This window comes from Hippocampus comes, unplaced genomic scaffold (genome assembly GCF_001891065.2).
Source record: "Hippocampus comes isolate QL1 unplaced genomic scaffold, H_comes_QL1_v1.1 scaffold177, whole genome shotgun sequence".
NCBI lineage: Eukaryota > Metazoa > Chordata > Actinopteri > Syngnathiformes > Syngnathidae > Hippocampus > Hippocampus comes.
In genome coordinates, this window is record NW_017806158.1 from 1,397,382 (window position 1) to 1,414,538 (window position 17,157).

General features: G+C 41.4%; 1 protein-coding gene across 2 annotated transcripts in view; it reads right to left on the minus strand.

Moving 5' to 3' along the window:
- Positions 1-1,526: 1,526 nt before the first annotated feature.
- The window catches only part of cltca (clathrin, heavy chain a (Hc)), a 30,424-nt gene continuing 14,793 nt past the window's right edge, over positions 1,527-17,157 (minus strand). For both annotated transcript variants that reach the window (XM_019895107.1, XM_019895108.1), the window contains 18 exons: positions 16,457-16,637; positions 15,081-15,244; positions 12,399-12,524; positions 12,181-12,323; positions 11,663-11,897; positions 11,234-11,356; positions 11,014-11,159; positions 10,717-10,900; positions 10,427-10,619; positions 9,192-9,349; positions 8,832-9,104; positions 8,346-8,663; positions 7,884-8,015; positions 7,005-7,115; positions 6,744-6,914; positions 6,432-6,653; positions 4,019-4,094; positions 1,527-2,670 (listed from right to left, as the gene is read on the minus strand). In XM_019895107.1, the coding sequence (XP_019750666.1) occupies positions 2,537-2,670; positions 4,019-4,094; positions 6,432-6,653; positions 6,744-6,914; positions 7,005-7,115; positions 7,884-8,015; positions 8,346-8,663; positions 8,832-9,104; positions 9,192-9,349; positions 10,427-10,619; positions 10,717-10,900; positions 11,014-11,159; positions 11,234-11,356; positions 11,663-11,897; positions 12,181-12,323; positions 12,399-12,524; positions 15,081-15,244; positions 16,457-16,637 (3,090 nt within the window). In that variant the 3' untranslated portion in view covers positions 1,527-2,536. The remainder of the gene's footprint in view (positions 2,671-4,018; positions 4,095-6,431; positions 6,654-6,743; positions 6,915-7,004; positions 7,116-7,883; positions 8,016-8,345; positions 8,664-8,831; positions 9,105-9,191; positions 9,350-10,426; positions 10,620-10,716; positions 10,901-11,013; positions 11,160-11,233; positions 11,357-11,662; positions 11,898-12,180; positions 12,324-12,398; positions 12,525-15,080; positions 15,245-16,456; positions 16,638-17,157) is intronic.

A 17,157-nucleotide genomic window follows, 5' to 3' on the forward strand; every position in this document is an offset into this window, starting at 1 on the left:
ACCAATTACTTGTTAAAGTTTGTACAATCAGTGGGATCAGTTGCAATGCATATATGTGAATGATAAAAGTAAATTGCACATTTGTCGAAGGAAATGTAAGGTGCTTCATGAAATGTTTTGTAAAAGATATGTTCATTTAATTTCAACATTTTCCTAATGTTCTTGTGCTTCTTTATACCAAAACAAAGGAAAGACATATTGTTTTGGTTATTTATAGCAAAGTATGGTATCATTTTAATGGTCCGGTTCACTTGACATCTACCCAGGCCGTATGTGGCCCACCATGTGAAATGAGTTTGACACCCCTGATCCAGACTAATAAAGTGGAATTGGTCAATGTCCTATGGCACATGATGAATCTCACTGGTTTAACTTAAATTTGACAAAAGCAACCAAAATGTGCACCTTGTGTTGTAGCCACAGCCACTATGTAAAACAGTAGTACATGTTTGGTCAGTCATAATTTGAATCCTGAGTCTTAAGGCACTGCTGCCCCACCTTGGACCAACACTATTATTAACATTTACCTTTGTAAAAGCTGAATTTGTATCTGGTTGTCGTGGCCATTTGCAGTTAGTGTTGTGTAATTGGGGGTGGGGGGGGCATGTTCATTTCTCCCCAAGTTGTTGCATAAACTCTTTTCTACTACATTCACATCACAAATAACATGTCAGTACCATGTAACATTTTTTTCAAAAGGCCATTCCTACAAATTTCTACAGTATATAAAAGTACATTTCTTCAGGAGGTGAATTTGGTGTTTTTTGTGAGCTGTTTATCAAAATTAAAAACTACAAAAAAAACGAGTGCAACGAGTTTCCATTTTTTTTAATTGAGCTACTGAAATTTTTCAATATTCAAATTTTAGATGCACCTGCTTGGCCACATGACTGAACAAATTAAGTCTTTGCTACATTTTTGTATTAGCATTTGACACATTTATCCTATGGCAGGACTAATCATTTTACAAGGACAGAATTTCCCTGTCCTTAATGAACCCAACATGCATATTTTTGGAATGTGGATTAAACATGCAAAATCCACAAAGGCAGGCCTGAATTGTCAACAATGAGGCAGTCATTGAAATGGCTCATTTCCCCACACTTGTTAATTGATGGTAATCGCTGTTCTCAATATCTCAAGCACCATGTTTGTTGACATGTTAGGTCACACACGCACACCGGCACAGGGCATGTTCAGTTAACACTAGACTGTTTTGTCATGACTGTATGGCCTTTAACTTTTCCACAGCACTGACAAATTCAAGTTCCATTTTCTGACATTTGTTGCCTAGTTATTTTGATTCCCAACCAAACTGCCATGGGATCAGCCATGTCGTGGCAATTTTTTTTATTTTTTTAAGTCGGTCCAAATGACCGCCAATGTTCTTCCATAAGTGACATTTTTGTTTGGTGGTGTGCTGCGAGATTTTCCTAATATAAAATGTGCCTTGGCTCAATAAAAGTTGGCAAACAATACAAGTCATCCTGTGTATGGATATCTACTCTAGGTAAAGATTGCCATTACACTTTTGACAAACCAGAAGCCTTTATTTTTTTTGTGGAAAACAAAATGGCTGTTTCATTCATCATGATCCTGATTATGCACAATCAAGTATTGTAAGTGTACAATTTCATTGTGGATAATTTAGGCAGGGTTATAAATTCAGAAAAGTAATTAATGATTTTCTGTATAGATGCAAACTTGTTGATATATATATCTCTATATACTTCAAATTACAACTCCTGCGACAATTCTGCACCACAAGAGGACATTTATTTTGGGAATTTCCGCAGCGACCCAGACTAAAAAGGGCAGAAATGAGCTGCAGCATCGAGAGGGTGCATTATGGGTCTGCTTCCCTCCTGAGTTGGAATGGTCCCACGTCACAAACGCATTTAAAGCACAACGGCATGTTGTATGGATGTACAAAGTCCTGCATAGACTGGAAAGAGTCAACCTTATCTGAAAATGCTCTCGTTTGACATTCGGCCGGCCCCGAAGACCGTTTTTGATTGGGACGACGTCGTGTTTCCGGACTACGGCGGTCACATTATCAAAAGAAAAGGAGCACAAGTGGGTTTCGTGACGGAATATACAATATCAAATGCATTTTACAGTCAGGAAGCTGCTTTCAAACACGCCGAATAGGGAGAGGGTCTACATGAATTTCTTCTCACTTGTGAGTGCAACGCCGAAGCTTAACAACTGAGAAGAGAACTAGCTCTTCCCCCAGCCAGGCCCCTGCCCACCCTATTGTACATAAACCACATACCATTCAAATAAAATTATTAATCTAGTCAATATGGAATGTGAGCAAATTAATCTTTTGTGATTAAATCTTTGAAAACAAGAGTCCTTCATGAAAGCTTGTAAGGGAGAAAAGTACAAAAAAGGAGGTGGGGGGGGGTTCTTTGTATGATCCCTAAATTTGCTCTGTGTTGATGGCAAGGACAGAGAGACAATAATGGTCTGCTGAAGGACTGACTGGATTCGAGCGCCAGTCAGCATGTGGACAAAAGGGCAGGGGGGACCTTTACATGCCGTAGCCGAATCCCGGCGCGGCGGCTGGCTGACCATACCCGGCCGGCGCCTGGTAGCCGTAGCCATACGGTTGTTGGGGGGGTACGGCGACGCTGGGGCCCGCTGTCAGCATCAGCTGGGGTGTGCCTGCAAAAGAGACATTGCAAAGAGCTTGAGGAGAAGAAAAAAAGGGAACATACCCAATAGGATTGGATTAAATGTCTTGAGTCTTAAGACGCACTGCCCCACCATAAGTATGAAGATGGATGCATGTAACCCTCAGGGACTTATGTAGTCCCCCGCTGTATTAGTTCATCTTTCACACACACTACCGTATATTATTAATTTTTAAGAAATTGTAAATACCGTATTGGCCCGAATATAAGACGGCCCTGATTATAAGTCCGACCCCCTCTTTTTCAAGACTCAAGTTTGAAAAAAAAAAAAATACTTTTTGAACACCAAATTAATTTTTATACAGAAAATAATTACAGCACATCTGAAACAAATGATTATAACAATATATTTGAGATAAAAAGAATGTTATTTGGCCTCATTCAAATCTTAATATCTGAACATTTAAATATGTAAACTAAACTGCAATCACATTCGTAAATGAATGGCTTCTGGTTTTTGAAATGTAAATTACATCATAACTTCTGAGCTGCCGGTGAAACTGGCCGATCTTCGACCCACTTTTCTCCAGATTGTCGCTACGTTTCACCATTTTCTGTTGTCTCTTCTATTATTTTCTTCTCTTTTCTTTCTTACCGCTATTTTTATTTTTATTCTTCGTGACAGGGGTTCGCTTTGGCCTGGGGAGTCAAGTTCGGCATTCGCTTCAATGGTATCTGGCGCCATCTAGCGTCGTGAATGGGTATAATGTCTAGACCCCGAATATGACGACCCCCACTTTTTCAGTCTTATTTCAATGCAAAAAAAACACAGTTTTATATTCGGGCCAATACGGTAGTACCGTAATGTCCCAAGTGTAAGACACCGCCTACAATAATACCCACAATCGCATAAATAAATAAATGAAACACCCTTGTAAATTGGGAATTTCTCCATTGCGAGACTAATAAAGGTTTTTCTTCTCTTAAATTTTTTTTTTTCGTTCTATAACTTGTGTATAATCCAGATAAGGGTCTGAATTGCAGCTTTGATGCAGTCTTGTCTGGGTGGCAGGTGCTTTCTATGTCCGCGGTCGCTTTTTTTAAGATCGGGAACTATAAGTGTCACCTCCCTTACCCTACGCCCTGAGTTGTCATGGTAACAAAATCCATGTCAAATTTGTTCTTAAGGCACCTGAGAGCAGTTTTGTGAAAAATGCACAGGTATCCTTTAAAAATGATACTTCGTACATTTTAGGACAATTCAATCTAAGACAATCTGTTCTCAATACTATATTGTCAATAAACTTTGGATGTAGAAGACAGTGAGGAAAATGTTAATGAGATTTATCCAAATGAGTACTGATGATTAAGACTTTTACCATAGACGATGGGCTGCGTCTCTGTTGCTTGTTCCTCTTCTTTCCTTAGTGATTCTGAGGTTTCAAGCTTGTCCAGCTGTCAACGCAAAGAACAAAACAAAACAAAAAAAGGCTTAGTGGCACACACAAATTACAAAAAGCTCTAGTCGCAACCAAAACAGCCAATAATTGCTATGCCCAAAAACCTGGCCAAAAAGTGAATTTCTCCACGATAAAATGGAATTCGTCTTTTAGTTGAAAGTGATGCGAGAAAAAGTCTGATAATTCAGTGCACCTAAAGCCATTACACATTCGCCATCCAGTTTGCTTCAACAACAGGCACTTTCCCATGCTGTGTGTCAATGTGGTAGAGAGCAGATGAGGCAGGAAGAGACGGTGTTTCTCTGGGCAAGTTTAGATTGCATTTCAAAAATACACACACACACACCATATACACACATATATATATATATATATATATACACATATATATATATATATATATATATATATATATATATATATACACACACACACACACACACACACACACACACACACACACACACACAAAAGGAAGAACTCGCCCCCATGTCACACATGCTCATGCCTGTCAACCGTCAAAACAACTTTTGAGGAGCCACATCTTGCCTTCATGCCATGTACAGCCATTACAGTAGGTTCTCGGCTTGCCATGCAACTAAATAACGTTCTCTATATGGGGACCAACAAGAAATGGAGGGAACTAATAATGTAGTTAATGCAAGAACGATGTAGAATCCTACATCTGGCATTTAGGGGCACATATATTCTCCCGTTCGCATTTTAAGTCAATTCCTTCCATGCCTTTCTAGACATGGGTGATTCTCCCATCTAAGTTTCCGCCACACCAACCATTCGTAACCGGTAAAAACTCGGGCAGCAACCGTTAGAGGTGTGACCCACTCACTCTGGGTAAACTGCAGAGATCGACAGCTAGGGTGGGGGAACCTGTCCTATTAGTTGCACACTGCACAAATCTAGCCTTTATGGAAGAGTAGCAAGAAGAAAGGCATTTCTCGAAATAAATAAGGCCCGTTTTTCAAGTTTACCACAAGCCACCTCAGGGTCACAACAAATTTGTGGAAGAAGGTGCTCTGGTCAGATTGGACCAAAATGTAACTTTTTAGGCTAAATGTAAAATGTGATAGAATGTATAAAAGTAACACTGCACATCTTAAACAGATGCTGTTTGATGGCACCCACAAGCTAATGCAGTGTTAAAACGGGTGCACTGTCTGCACTGGTGAACATTTGGTTGTACAAACTGGAACCATGCATCATCAAGGCTGCAGTAGTCATAACTATTTTAGATGATAAAAATCAAACCGCATTGAAAAGTTCACCTGCTCCTGGATTGCATCAGCCTGCAAGAGAAGACGTTCGGGATTGAATAGAGTTTAATATTTCCCTAAACAAGTTGTATGGACTTCAGCATCCTTATTGTGGCTATACATAAAAAAAATAAAATAAAAAAAAATTCTGAATGGGACACGTAAATCCCAAGCACATTAGATTCGCTTGATGTCGAACGATAAAGAAAAACAAATCAGCTTTGTTGTGCTGCTGGAAGCAGGAACACTCAATACTTGCGCCACAATCTTATGACTCTTTTCATAGTTGTTGGCAAACTGCAGTTGAAATCCCAGCTTCAAAATGGTGACAATTTGAGTTCAACCAACATTTTCTGGGAAAAACAAGCCTCAAAACGCCAAACAAATCTTGACAATTCTGCCCGGTGAGAATCACAAGGACCACCGCCACAGGAGTGTTTTGCTTTTTCTTTTGACTTTTTTTCTTCCTGAAGCCATCACAGAAGCGTCCAAGTGAGGTTAGCAAGAGAACTTCATACAGCATAGGAATACATCCAGCTCAACCGATGAATGAAATATTGCCGGACTTTTTTAATTCAGTTAATCTTCTCTATAAACTTACGCTCAGTGACCGTATTGCTCTGCAGACATGTCTGAATTTACAGGGCAGTAGTTTTACTGTACTGTTAAATGTACAGCAGGACCTCAATTTACAAAAGTTGTTCATTCCCATAGTCATGACGTAATGTGCACTTTTACGCAAGACGTAATGTGCCATAGTCAATCACCAATCTACCCCGACGCAAGAGTGAAGTCATAATTAAATATTTTTATGAAGGATCGGAACAAATGACTGTCATCTTGTGCAACATGCCATAAAAAAAAAAAACAATATCAATGATAGTAAGTTAAGACTTTATGATGAAGGGTCGAGGAAAGAATTAATTTGACATGGGTATGGGAAAAAAAAAAATCCATAAACTTGAAGGATGTGTTTCCAACAATACTTAAAAAATTAAATTAAATAAAGCAACAATTTGGGATGAGCTGCACTGATATAAAAAGTGATTGAATTGACTTACCTTAGTGAGGTGTTCTCTCATGACCTGAATGAAGTATGGCATAGAAAAGTCCATGATGTTGTGCCTCCAGGAGGTCTCCAGCACCACGTCGGGCCGCAGGAGGTCATAGCACGAGAACAAGCATGCAGCAAAACATTCCTTCTTGTTCTGCTGCAGGAACCAGGACAGCAGCTCCTCGGCCAGCTCGGTGTCCTTCGACTCTGCCGCGTATTGCATGGCGTCCTGCAAGGAGCACACAGTGGGTTAGGAAAAGTCAATCTCACCACTCTCCAGCCCCAAAAATAAAGAATTAAAAAAAAAAAAAAAAGGCACCTTGTAAAGCCTGTCCTTCTTACAGAGTTCCACACTCTGTTTCCAGCGGTTGTTACCCTTGAAAAGATATGCGGCAATTCTTCTGAATTCAATCAGCTCATGCTTCTCCAAACGCTGTGCAAGTGAAATGTTGTCAAAGTTGTCGTAGGCATCTATTGATGTCCTCAAGGCCTGCAAGAGATTTTTAAAAAATCATGAATCATAACAACATTCATGTCAGAATTAAAAAAAAAATGGTGAATAACAAAGAAGCTTGCTCACCTGATAGTCCTCTTCTGTGATGAAGAGGTTGTTCAGCGCTTCATTGACGGACTTGTTGTTGTGGTTCTGCACCGAGCGCAGGTAGGGCTTCACCAGTGGCAGCTGTTTCACCTGGGGAAAACCATCACACCATTGTGTCCAGTCCAACAATAACAACAATGGATGCCATTTAACGGGGAAAAGACACATAATGATACTAAGAATTATTTTTAAAAATTTAACAAAAATGATACATTTGAATATTTTATTTTTCTTGGGATCTGCTCACAGCCTCGGGCAGATTATATTGCGTGATTAATCTTTGGTGAGGCAGGAGTGATTCTCCCTCACCTACTTGCTCGGGAAACTGTCAGGAGAGACAACCGCAAATGTTTAAATCCTCACGAGTGTGTTCAAAACAGAGGTCGCCCGATCCACAGACTGTAGGATTGTGCCGTGAAATGGAAACCAGCAATTTAAGAAGCAACCTGAAGCATTTTTGTCGAAACAAGGAAGAGAGAACGGCTGTGTTTACTGTTGGTGAAACGGGACTCCTGGTCATTTACCGTCACCACAGTAAAAATGACAAGAGTTTTCCCTGTCAAACTTGTGAGCAGGTAGCCTTACCTTCATACTGTACATTTCCTCAACTACTACACTTTTAGTCTTTGTATTTTCCTGCAGTCTGCATGCCACTGTGGCACATAGTTGCTTGCCCACAGATCAAGGCTTGGTCGGCAAAGATATCTGTGCAGGTGTGGGATGCTATGTTGGTGATTTCAAGAACATTGTGGCACATTTTTCCCTCCTCCTCATCTACGGGGTCTTTGACATTTTAAGAAGCAACGTGTGTGTGTACACGTCACTGAACACGCTGTTATTGTGAGAAGCTAAGAGTACCTTGCTGAAGAAGTTGACAGCACGAGAGTGGTCCAGTCTTGGAGACAGCACGATGAGCAGATCATTCAATAATAAGGGCTTGAACTCCAAATAGAACTGGATGGCTTTGTAGTACAGTTCAACATTGGCCACCTGCACAGGTTAACAAAGAGAGAACACGTTGAAGAAACTAGTTAGCGAGAATGACAGTATGAAAGGCATGTGGTCTACAATTACATTCCTGCCATAATTGTATCAAAAAAATATTTGGCAAGGGCACGATAACCCGGTTGTTGATTAAGAATTATGCCAATTGGGTGGAATAGCTTGCGTCGAAGCAGTTGAGGCCAAAAGTGGAGTGCACATCGGGAGAAAAAAAAAATCTCAATGAATAAATACAGATTTTTACCCATAATTTGTCAAAAACTTACCGGTAATCAAAACACACTAAATGACGCCCTTGCGACAAAACTCAAGATATACCTTAGTGACTATGTCTTTGAACTGTCCTTCCTTCCAAGCATCCGTTGGGTGGCTCATCATGGTAATGATGGCGTTGTCGTACTCCTCATACTTGTCGTATAGGAAAACCAGTTCGGCCCACAGGTGCGCTTGTTCTGCTGCTCTCAGGACCTTGGGGATGTTCACTCTTGACCAGAAGAGCTCCAGGTGCTCCCTCATCTTCTGGGGTTTGAACTTTGAGTAAAGGATGGCCAGCTCTGTGAACATGCCCATGTGTGCACGCTCCAGGCCCAGAGCCGCCTCCAACATGGTGATCAGCTCCTCAAAGTAACCGCGGTCCTGAAGGGGAAGATGAGAGAATGACCTCAGGTCAGTAGGGGTTAAATGCTAAACGCAAATTTGATTAAATACCAAGTTTTAAAAAGAGTTAGCGCTCCCAGTTGTTTTGCGGCTAGACTTATTCGACCATCTGTCACAGAACGACCTATACATGGAAATCATTCTTACTTGGTAGTAATTGATTAGCTCTTCCAGTTCATCGGCGTGCACCACAATGTGGAGGCCGCACATCTGAGCCAGTCGGAATTCCTGTCCATCTACGCAGGCGAAGCAGACTTCCTTCCAAGTACGGGTGCTGTTGGCTTTACGGGCGCCGTCTACTGCAGCCTGGTATTCCCCGAGGTGCACGAGGGTTGAAGCCAGTCGACCAAAGTTGGAGACGTTGTTGTACAACAGCTTAGCAGCCTCGTACATTTTCTCATCAAAGCAGCGGTCCCCGACCTATGAGATTAGAAACACAAATATTGACGGGAGGTTGAGTTTTGAGCCAGCAACACAATGGCATAATACACCATGAGCACAGCTCACCTGCTGAATGTGAGCATTGTTGGGTCCGTTGATGAACTCTTCCAGTTCGGCGAGACGATTGGTCTTCGCCAGTGCAAAGATCAGCTCTGTCTCCACATAAGACTCGCGGGCCTTCTTACGGGCCATCTGGAGGAATTTGACCAAGTCTTCCCAGTTTCCTGAAACACAACATGGAGTTGTAATGAAGGGATTTTGAAAACAATTGCCCTTTGTTCGACAAAGACATTCTTGTGACATTCACAACTTAGTCATTTCAAATTTTGTTATTTGCCAACCTGAATGTTGACATATCGGGCACAACCATGGACCTGATTAAGAGCCGCAACAGCAAAATGTAGCCATTTAAAAAAATGTTTTGCATATATTGGCCGCTTCATATAATTAACCGATGGTCTCCACGTTGTCACATGGGATATTTGCAAAGAAAGAGGTCACAGTTTGATTTAACTTTTATTTAATCTGTTGTCAGCGACAATGCGAGTTGATAACCAAAACTGAGTGACGGCTGCACACTGCTCATTATACTCAACTCAAGACTTCTTTTTGCTCTCAATTCCTCCTTACACAGTCGAGTACCGCTATGTGCACAATCTTCCGCATTTCTTTCTCACCTCCTTCACGTGTGCGCATTCCAACCACAAATGGCTGATGAATATTCAGCATGAGGCAGACCACGTTGACATGTTTGGTACTTAATTTAGATGTGACAAGACCGTCGGTAAATTGATTAGCGGCATGAAGCTCATCACGAACAATTCCTAACTGTCACATTAAAAGCTGTACGGTTCAAACCGTGGGGAAAAAAAAAGTAGCAGTTTATAGTCCCGAAAGTACTGTAAAAGCCTTTAACGACAACCTTTGTAACAACTTAAATCCGTAGCAAAAGTATTTGACCAAGTGAGGCTAAAGCAGGATTTTTTTCAGTTAATACATTTTACAAATGGACTTTTTCCTCTTCACTGGATCTCTCCATCCATCAGGCCACTGAAAGTTTGGCTGACTTTGATGCTTAAAGTCGAAAATCCCAATTTAGTAATGCACCTGCCACTGGCCTAAATATGGTGAGAATTATTTTGAAACTGTTGAACCGAAACGCCTAAAACCCCTTTCGGTGGACTGTTCCAAAAGGCACATGAAGACTTATTTCAATTCTGTCCACCAGATGGCATCACACTTAGGGATCACTGTTAATGACCTGTGAGGTTTGCTCAAAACCAGCAGCTCTCTCTCCTTACCACTCTTATCGGCAGCCTGCACAACCTCCATGTAAGCAGAGGGGTCATCAGCTTTGATGTAGGAGTCTATGGCCTCTTTGACAAGACCCTTTTGGAGTTGAGCTTTGGCCAGCTGGCTCCACACCGCAGGTTCATTGCAGCGCTCTGCGAATTCATAGGCCCGGTCGAGGTTGCTAATGTGTTCAATCAGCACCTAGAGACAAAGAAGAGGGTATAAGCAAGTTAAAAGAAAAAAGTTACCTTCAATGCTTGGGCTATCAAGCCAGCGATACAAAGCAATAAACACTTACCTGCACGGCCGATGTGTTGACATCAAACTTTTTGAAGATGGCAAAAGCCTCTTCAAACAGCTCGTTGCTGATGGCGATGTTGGCGATATCGGGAGCATCGTAGTTGTCAAGTCTGTTGATGTACTCCATCACGCGTGTGCGGTCAGCTTTGATCGCCGTCAAGATCAGCAGATTCTGCAGATTTCTGCAGGCAAGAGTCATAAGGCCCATACTTTCAACACAAATTCTTTTTGACAGTTGATCTTGATAACATTTGGTGAACAGAAATAGGGAGCACTAGAGGCTGCAAGTAAATACCTGTGTTCACTGAAGACAGAGTTGTCCAACACAATCTTCTCCAGTAGCTCAATAAGCTCATTGGGCAAGTCAGCGGTCATGAAGGCCTTGACTGTGACAGATACCTCTTCTGGGTCCTGGGTCTCTGACAGTGCTGTCTGCACCACCTGAGAGAACATCAAAAGCTATATGTACTGTGGAAAAGACAATGAACGCCAACTGAATGTCTATTTGTGAATACCTGGTCAATAAGTGGTCGTCGGTAAGGGTTGGTCTCCAGCAGCACACTAGCCCAGAGATCGGGATCTTTGCGACGCACCAGGTAACGAGATAAGCTCTTGAACAGCGAGTTTTCATTGCAGACCTGTGTAAAAATCAGCAATACAGTTGAATGAAGATCAGGAAAAATGCACCGACAGTCAGGCTTAACATTTATGGAAAATGTTACATTTCCCCCTCCATAAATATTGTGATTACGATGTAATATCAAGTCATTTTTGTCCCGTGGTCCCTTTCTATGTGTGTTTTTTTTCCCCAACAAAAACAGGCAATAAATTAACCTCTATTACAATAAACTATCAGATTTATCATACATAAATGTTTTCGTCTTAGAGGTTAGGTTTCTGGCATAATAAAGGGAAATGAGACTCAATCATCAAGGAAGTCTTACATTGATCAGCTCCTGGTCACACTGCCCTCTCTCATAGGCCACACAAGCTAGGTGGGGGTCTCTTTTCTCGCAGTACTTGCCCACCACGCGGCTATCGTAGAATGGGTTTTCCCTCAAGAAGCGTTCAGGGTTGTTGTTGCTGTCAATGTAGATCTTGGCCAGGGCATTGTGGGTAGCTGGCTCTTCGCAGCCCTCATGTATGCGAGACTCCAGCCATGGCAGCAGGAGCTTCAGTCTTTGAAAAACACACACGTTAACACACATAAAAAAACAGCAAACCTGTACAACCAGCGTTGCTTTGCGCACATTCATGCTGTACTAGAAAAAGGTCTGGTCTGACTGAAGCAATTCCAACAAAATTGGAAGCAATGTTTGTCCAATTAGACTCACTAGTAGGCATTTAAGATTGAAAAGGGAACTTATAGGTCCATCTCAACCCATGATTAAATCACTAAATTAAGAGGTCTGCCTCAATATTTTTGTTCATATTTGGTTTATCACCACAATGTTTTCTTTACCTGTTCCTCTTCTCCACCTCAGCCACAAGTTCATCAGTTGAAAACTGCCCCCTGACTACCAGAATCAGGCTCTTAATGACATCTTCTGAGCAGTCCACATCCAAGAGACCCCCGACCACCACAGGCAGACGACTTGGGTTCACCTACAACACAGACGCGGTTTAAATTTACATTGCAAGGCTCAAAAGTACAGTCTCTAAAAGGTCTTCTAAAATTACCTTCTGAACATAGATCTCAATGTACTTCTGTAGGTTGTTGCGGTACAAGTACAGGACCAAGTCGTGGACAAAGTCGAAACGGTCACAGACGATGATGAGCGGCAGCTGGTCGGTCAGTTTTGCTTCCTGTCCATGACACAAAGAGAGAAATAAAGGCTTATTGCAACCAGAACCATTTAACAACATTCTACAGAGGCTTAAGCAACAACGGGGTTTGCCTTACTATCACACGATCGATTGTGCACAATGACATTGAAACTCATCTCAATCAAACCTGATCAGATATGTCCACCCAGCTCATGTGGTGCTTTATCAATTGAGGCAGGGCTTACAACTACAACCAAGAAATCCTCGGAGTAGCCATCTCCCTATGTAAGAGGCCAATGCAGTTCCTCTGAACCACAATGCAATAGGGTGTGCTGACAAATTGGACTCATCCACAAAAGATTAACAAAGTGGGATTTTGCAATAAAATGCTGCACAGACTTTGGGGTGTACTGAAGGACTAAGACTAAGACCACAACATTTAATTCACTTGAGTACAAGGAACTAGCTCCTTCACCAATTGCTGCAGTCACACTAAAGGATGGACAGCTAGGACTCAGGATGCAAGCATTTGTACCCCTGTGCGTGGATGGATTCGTGGTATGAGAACGTACGACTATACAAATCCCAGTTTCGATCCTTCAAGTTCAACAGGGATGATTTTAAAAAAAAAAAGGGGGGGGGGATTCTTTTCGATATGGAAAGACAGATTTACCTGATATATGTCCTGTAGACAAGAGGAAAAGCACAAAAATCACTGATGTAATCGGTTGAACATTTGTGACCAAAACAACATAAATAATTCGAGGGTTAAGTGCGATCATCAACTTTGAGGACTTGGTAATACGAATGAGAGACTCGATGACGCAAAATCTTGAAAAAGTAGTCATGTATCATCATGATTTATGAGTTCAAAACGTTCCGTGAACGATCGTAACTCAGGACATTGGTCTCTCAATTTTTTCCCCCTATTGAAATGAATTAATATTTCAAAGCACTATTGTATTGTACATCATAAAAACCTTACAACTACAACCAAGAAATCCTCGGAGTAGCCATCTCCCTATGTAAGAGGCCAATGCAGTTCCTCTGAACCACAATGCAATAGGGTGTGCTGACAAATTGGACTCATCCACAAAAGATTAACAAAGTGGGATTTTGCAATAAAATGCTGCACAGACTTTGGGGTGTACTGAAGGACTAAGACTAAGACCACAACATTTAATTCACTTGAGTACAAGGAACTAGCTCCTTCACCAATTGCTGCAGTCACACTAAAGGATGGACAGCTAGGACTCAGGATGCAAGCATTTGTACCCCTGTGCGTGGATGGATTCGTGGTATGAGAACGTACGACTATACAAATCCCAGTTTCGATCCTTCAAGTTCAACAGGGATGATTTTAAAAAAAAAAAGGGGGGGGGATTCTTTTCGATATGGAAAGACAGATTTACCTGATATATGTCCTGTAGACAAGAGGAAAAGCACAAAAATCACTGATGTAATCGGTTGAACATTTGTGACCAAAACAACATAAATAATTCGAGGGTTAAGTGCGATCATCAACTTTGAGGACTTGGTAATACGAATGAGAGACTCGATGACGCAAAATCTTGAAAAAGTAGTCATGTATCATCATGATTTATGAGTTCAAAACGTTCCGTGAACGATCGTAACTCAGGACATTGGTCTCTCAATTTTTTCCCCCTATTGAAATGAATTAATATTTCAAAGCACTATTGTATTGTACATCATAAAAACAAGTAACAATTAAATGAAGTGTGAAAAATTGTATGTTTACCAAGGATTAATTCACTGTTTGTCTCCTTCTGGTGTGCATGCCTTTGCCACCAGAGGGAAGTATAACAGACACGACTAAACATGAAGGAGACTGTCGCAACTGCTCAGTGAATGTTAGGATAAAGCCCATATGCCTTGTGAGTATTGTTACAATGTCCGTATACATGCGTGGCTCTACAATTTGTGTTCATAAGGGTGTATTCTTTGGTGTGTTGCATTGTATTGTATCATTACGCTTGCGCAGTGTTTCTCAACCTTTGAGCCAAGCCACAAATTTCATATTGGAGAAAAATTCACAGCACACTACTGAGCAAAACAATGGACAAAAAGTGGATACATAGGTTCTGTCATCTGGTGGAAGAATTTTTGATTGTTCTGCCTGTTAATATATCTGTGGTTGGCATAGATAGATCGATTAACAATTTTTTTTGGGGGGGGGGGGGGGGGGGCAAACAAATAATTTTCCGTCCAAATAATTAACAGTGGACAATTTCCTGCGGCACACTTGATCATCACTCACGGCACATTAATGTGCACTGAGTCACTGAGCTAGCGGACTTGACACAAGTACTTGGGCCGTTTTTTTTTTAAAGAATTATTCAATGTCATACTCCTGCCTGTGACATTTGCACTGCCACCATCTTGCGCTCGTATTTCAAGCCAAAGCAAAAACAAACAAACGGTCAAGCGACAGTTCATATTTCAAGATATTAAAATATCATTTTGGGGGGGAAAATGTGTTCTGATAATTAAGTGGCAACTCATCCAACACAGGGCAACACACCAAAAAAAAAGTTCGTTAATTAGATGAAATTAAAGAGACAAAGGTGTATTAACCTTCAGGAAATTCTTGACACGCTCAGGATCATAACAGTTGCTCTCTCGACATATACGCTCCACCTCCTTGATTTGGCCTGTCTTGCAAGCAGCCTGGATGTATTTGAAGTGAACCTCGGGGTCTTGGCTGAAGTTCACAATGGAGCCCAAGAAGTAGAAGAGACCTGAAAGACGGAGACAGTTTACACAAGTCCAAGGGAGCCAAGCACAACAGCAAGTATAACATGAAACAACAAACATTTATTTACTTACTATATAAACAATTACAAACTGCTATGTAACATATGTGACATTTTTATGATGAATTTCTGAAATCCAGCAAATAAGGGGTTACAATATTTTCAAAACCAATCCCGCTTTCTAATCTGATCCATGTGGTGCATTCTGCACAGGTTATCGATTGCCCTGCATTGGCTCTGGCTTAATTGCTGAATTGATATTTTGGGGGCATGAATCCCGAGTATGCCACTAAAGCTCAGGGATGAGTTCAATGCCATTTAACAAGCTTGATTCTCCATCATACAAACATGCTTTTGAAAGCAGAGGTGTAAAAAAAAAAAAAAAACAAAAAAAAAAAAAAACATCGTAGGTTAATGTTAAAGGTCCTATGCCATCATAACCCTTTTTTTCTCCAGTTTTATGCATAACATTCCAAAATGCGAGATGGTTGAAGTCTTGTCGATTGCAGGCAATAACCTTTAAGAGGCAATGGGTATGTACAACAAGTGGATCTAAAATAGGCATTGTTATGATGCAGATATGCTACTCATCATTGATGTACCGAGCCGGTCTTTGTCGCGACAGCCGGTTGGCATCGAGAATACGCTGCTTCACTCATATCTTACAACAATGGTAGATGAAATGATCGCCGCTGTTTGTGGGCACCTGCAACTCCTTGAAAACTACTTCTACAAATACCTAGACTTTATGAAAAAAGAGCCAATCTGGAGAGGTGTTGATAGAGGAAAATGGCGTCTTTGGTCAGCAGGTGTGGGAAGTAATTGGCTGCATAGGGGGGCGTTACGAACTTGGGATATAAAAAATTGTCATCAGTTTCAGGAGAAAAAAACAAAAAAACAAGGTCCAGGTACACTATTAAAAATTTGCAGGATTAAATTTTTAATGCGGTGAGAGAGGCAGTGCAGTTAAGGCCTTGGCCACTCTAACTAGTTGGCAATACAATTGCATTCTTGGTATAACAAGTATTATTGAGCTATGAGCCTGTCTCATCGACCAACTACAACAGCTTGAAAAAGGGCACCCAAGGCATTTTCAACCCTGACCTTGAAAACCCAATAAAAAAGCTGTCAAATATAATTTTAAAATACATTAAAAAAGTATAGGCATGGCATCATAGCTTGGGTGTAGGATCTCACCTTCAAAGCTCTTGAAGGATTCAAAGAGCTCTGTGAGAGACTGTGTGGTAAGCTGTTCATGGTACTTAGAAGCCACCTGCACGCATATTTGCAGATTCTGGCGGATGTTGGCTGAGAGCATGGCCCTGAGGCACTCTAAAGAATCCTCCACAGACAGCGAGCCAAAGAAGTTCACCAGCCACTGGAATTTGAAGTGAGTACAACAGTTTTTCATGGTTCCATGCACCGAAATGCTGTTTCTCAGTTACAGTGAAACTCCTCTAGAACGAAACCTACATGGGCGAAAATACCCCCTTATGTGAAAAAATCTTCATGCATTAACACAATTCCCATTCTCCTGCCCCCCATAAGACGAAAACCCCCCTGTTGCGTTATACGAAATAATTTTCTCTGCTCCAGCCTCGCGAAGACATTCACTACAATGAAGTCTTATCCAACAGCGACCTCTACTGGTTCGTTCGGAAACGGCAACAGCAACCACCACACTGGTTTACATAGTGAACGATGTTTATTTCAGTCACAGCTGCGAGTTTGCTGGACTCAACATACTCATAGCTGCTCTGCCATTGGCTTACCGAGCATCATCCTGGCCTCCGATTGGCCAAGAGGGACCTCACTGTCTATGTGTGTAGATACTGAAGCTAGATCCGTAGCATCCGATTAGCTGCTCAGAGTAAATTGCTTATGGCTCGACGGACATT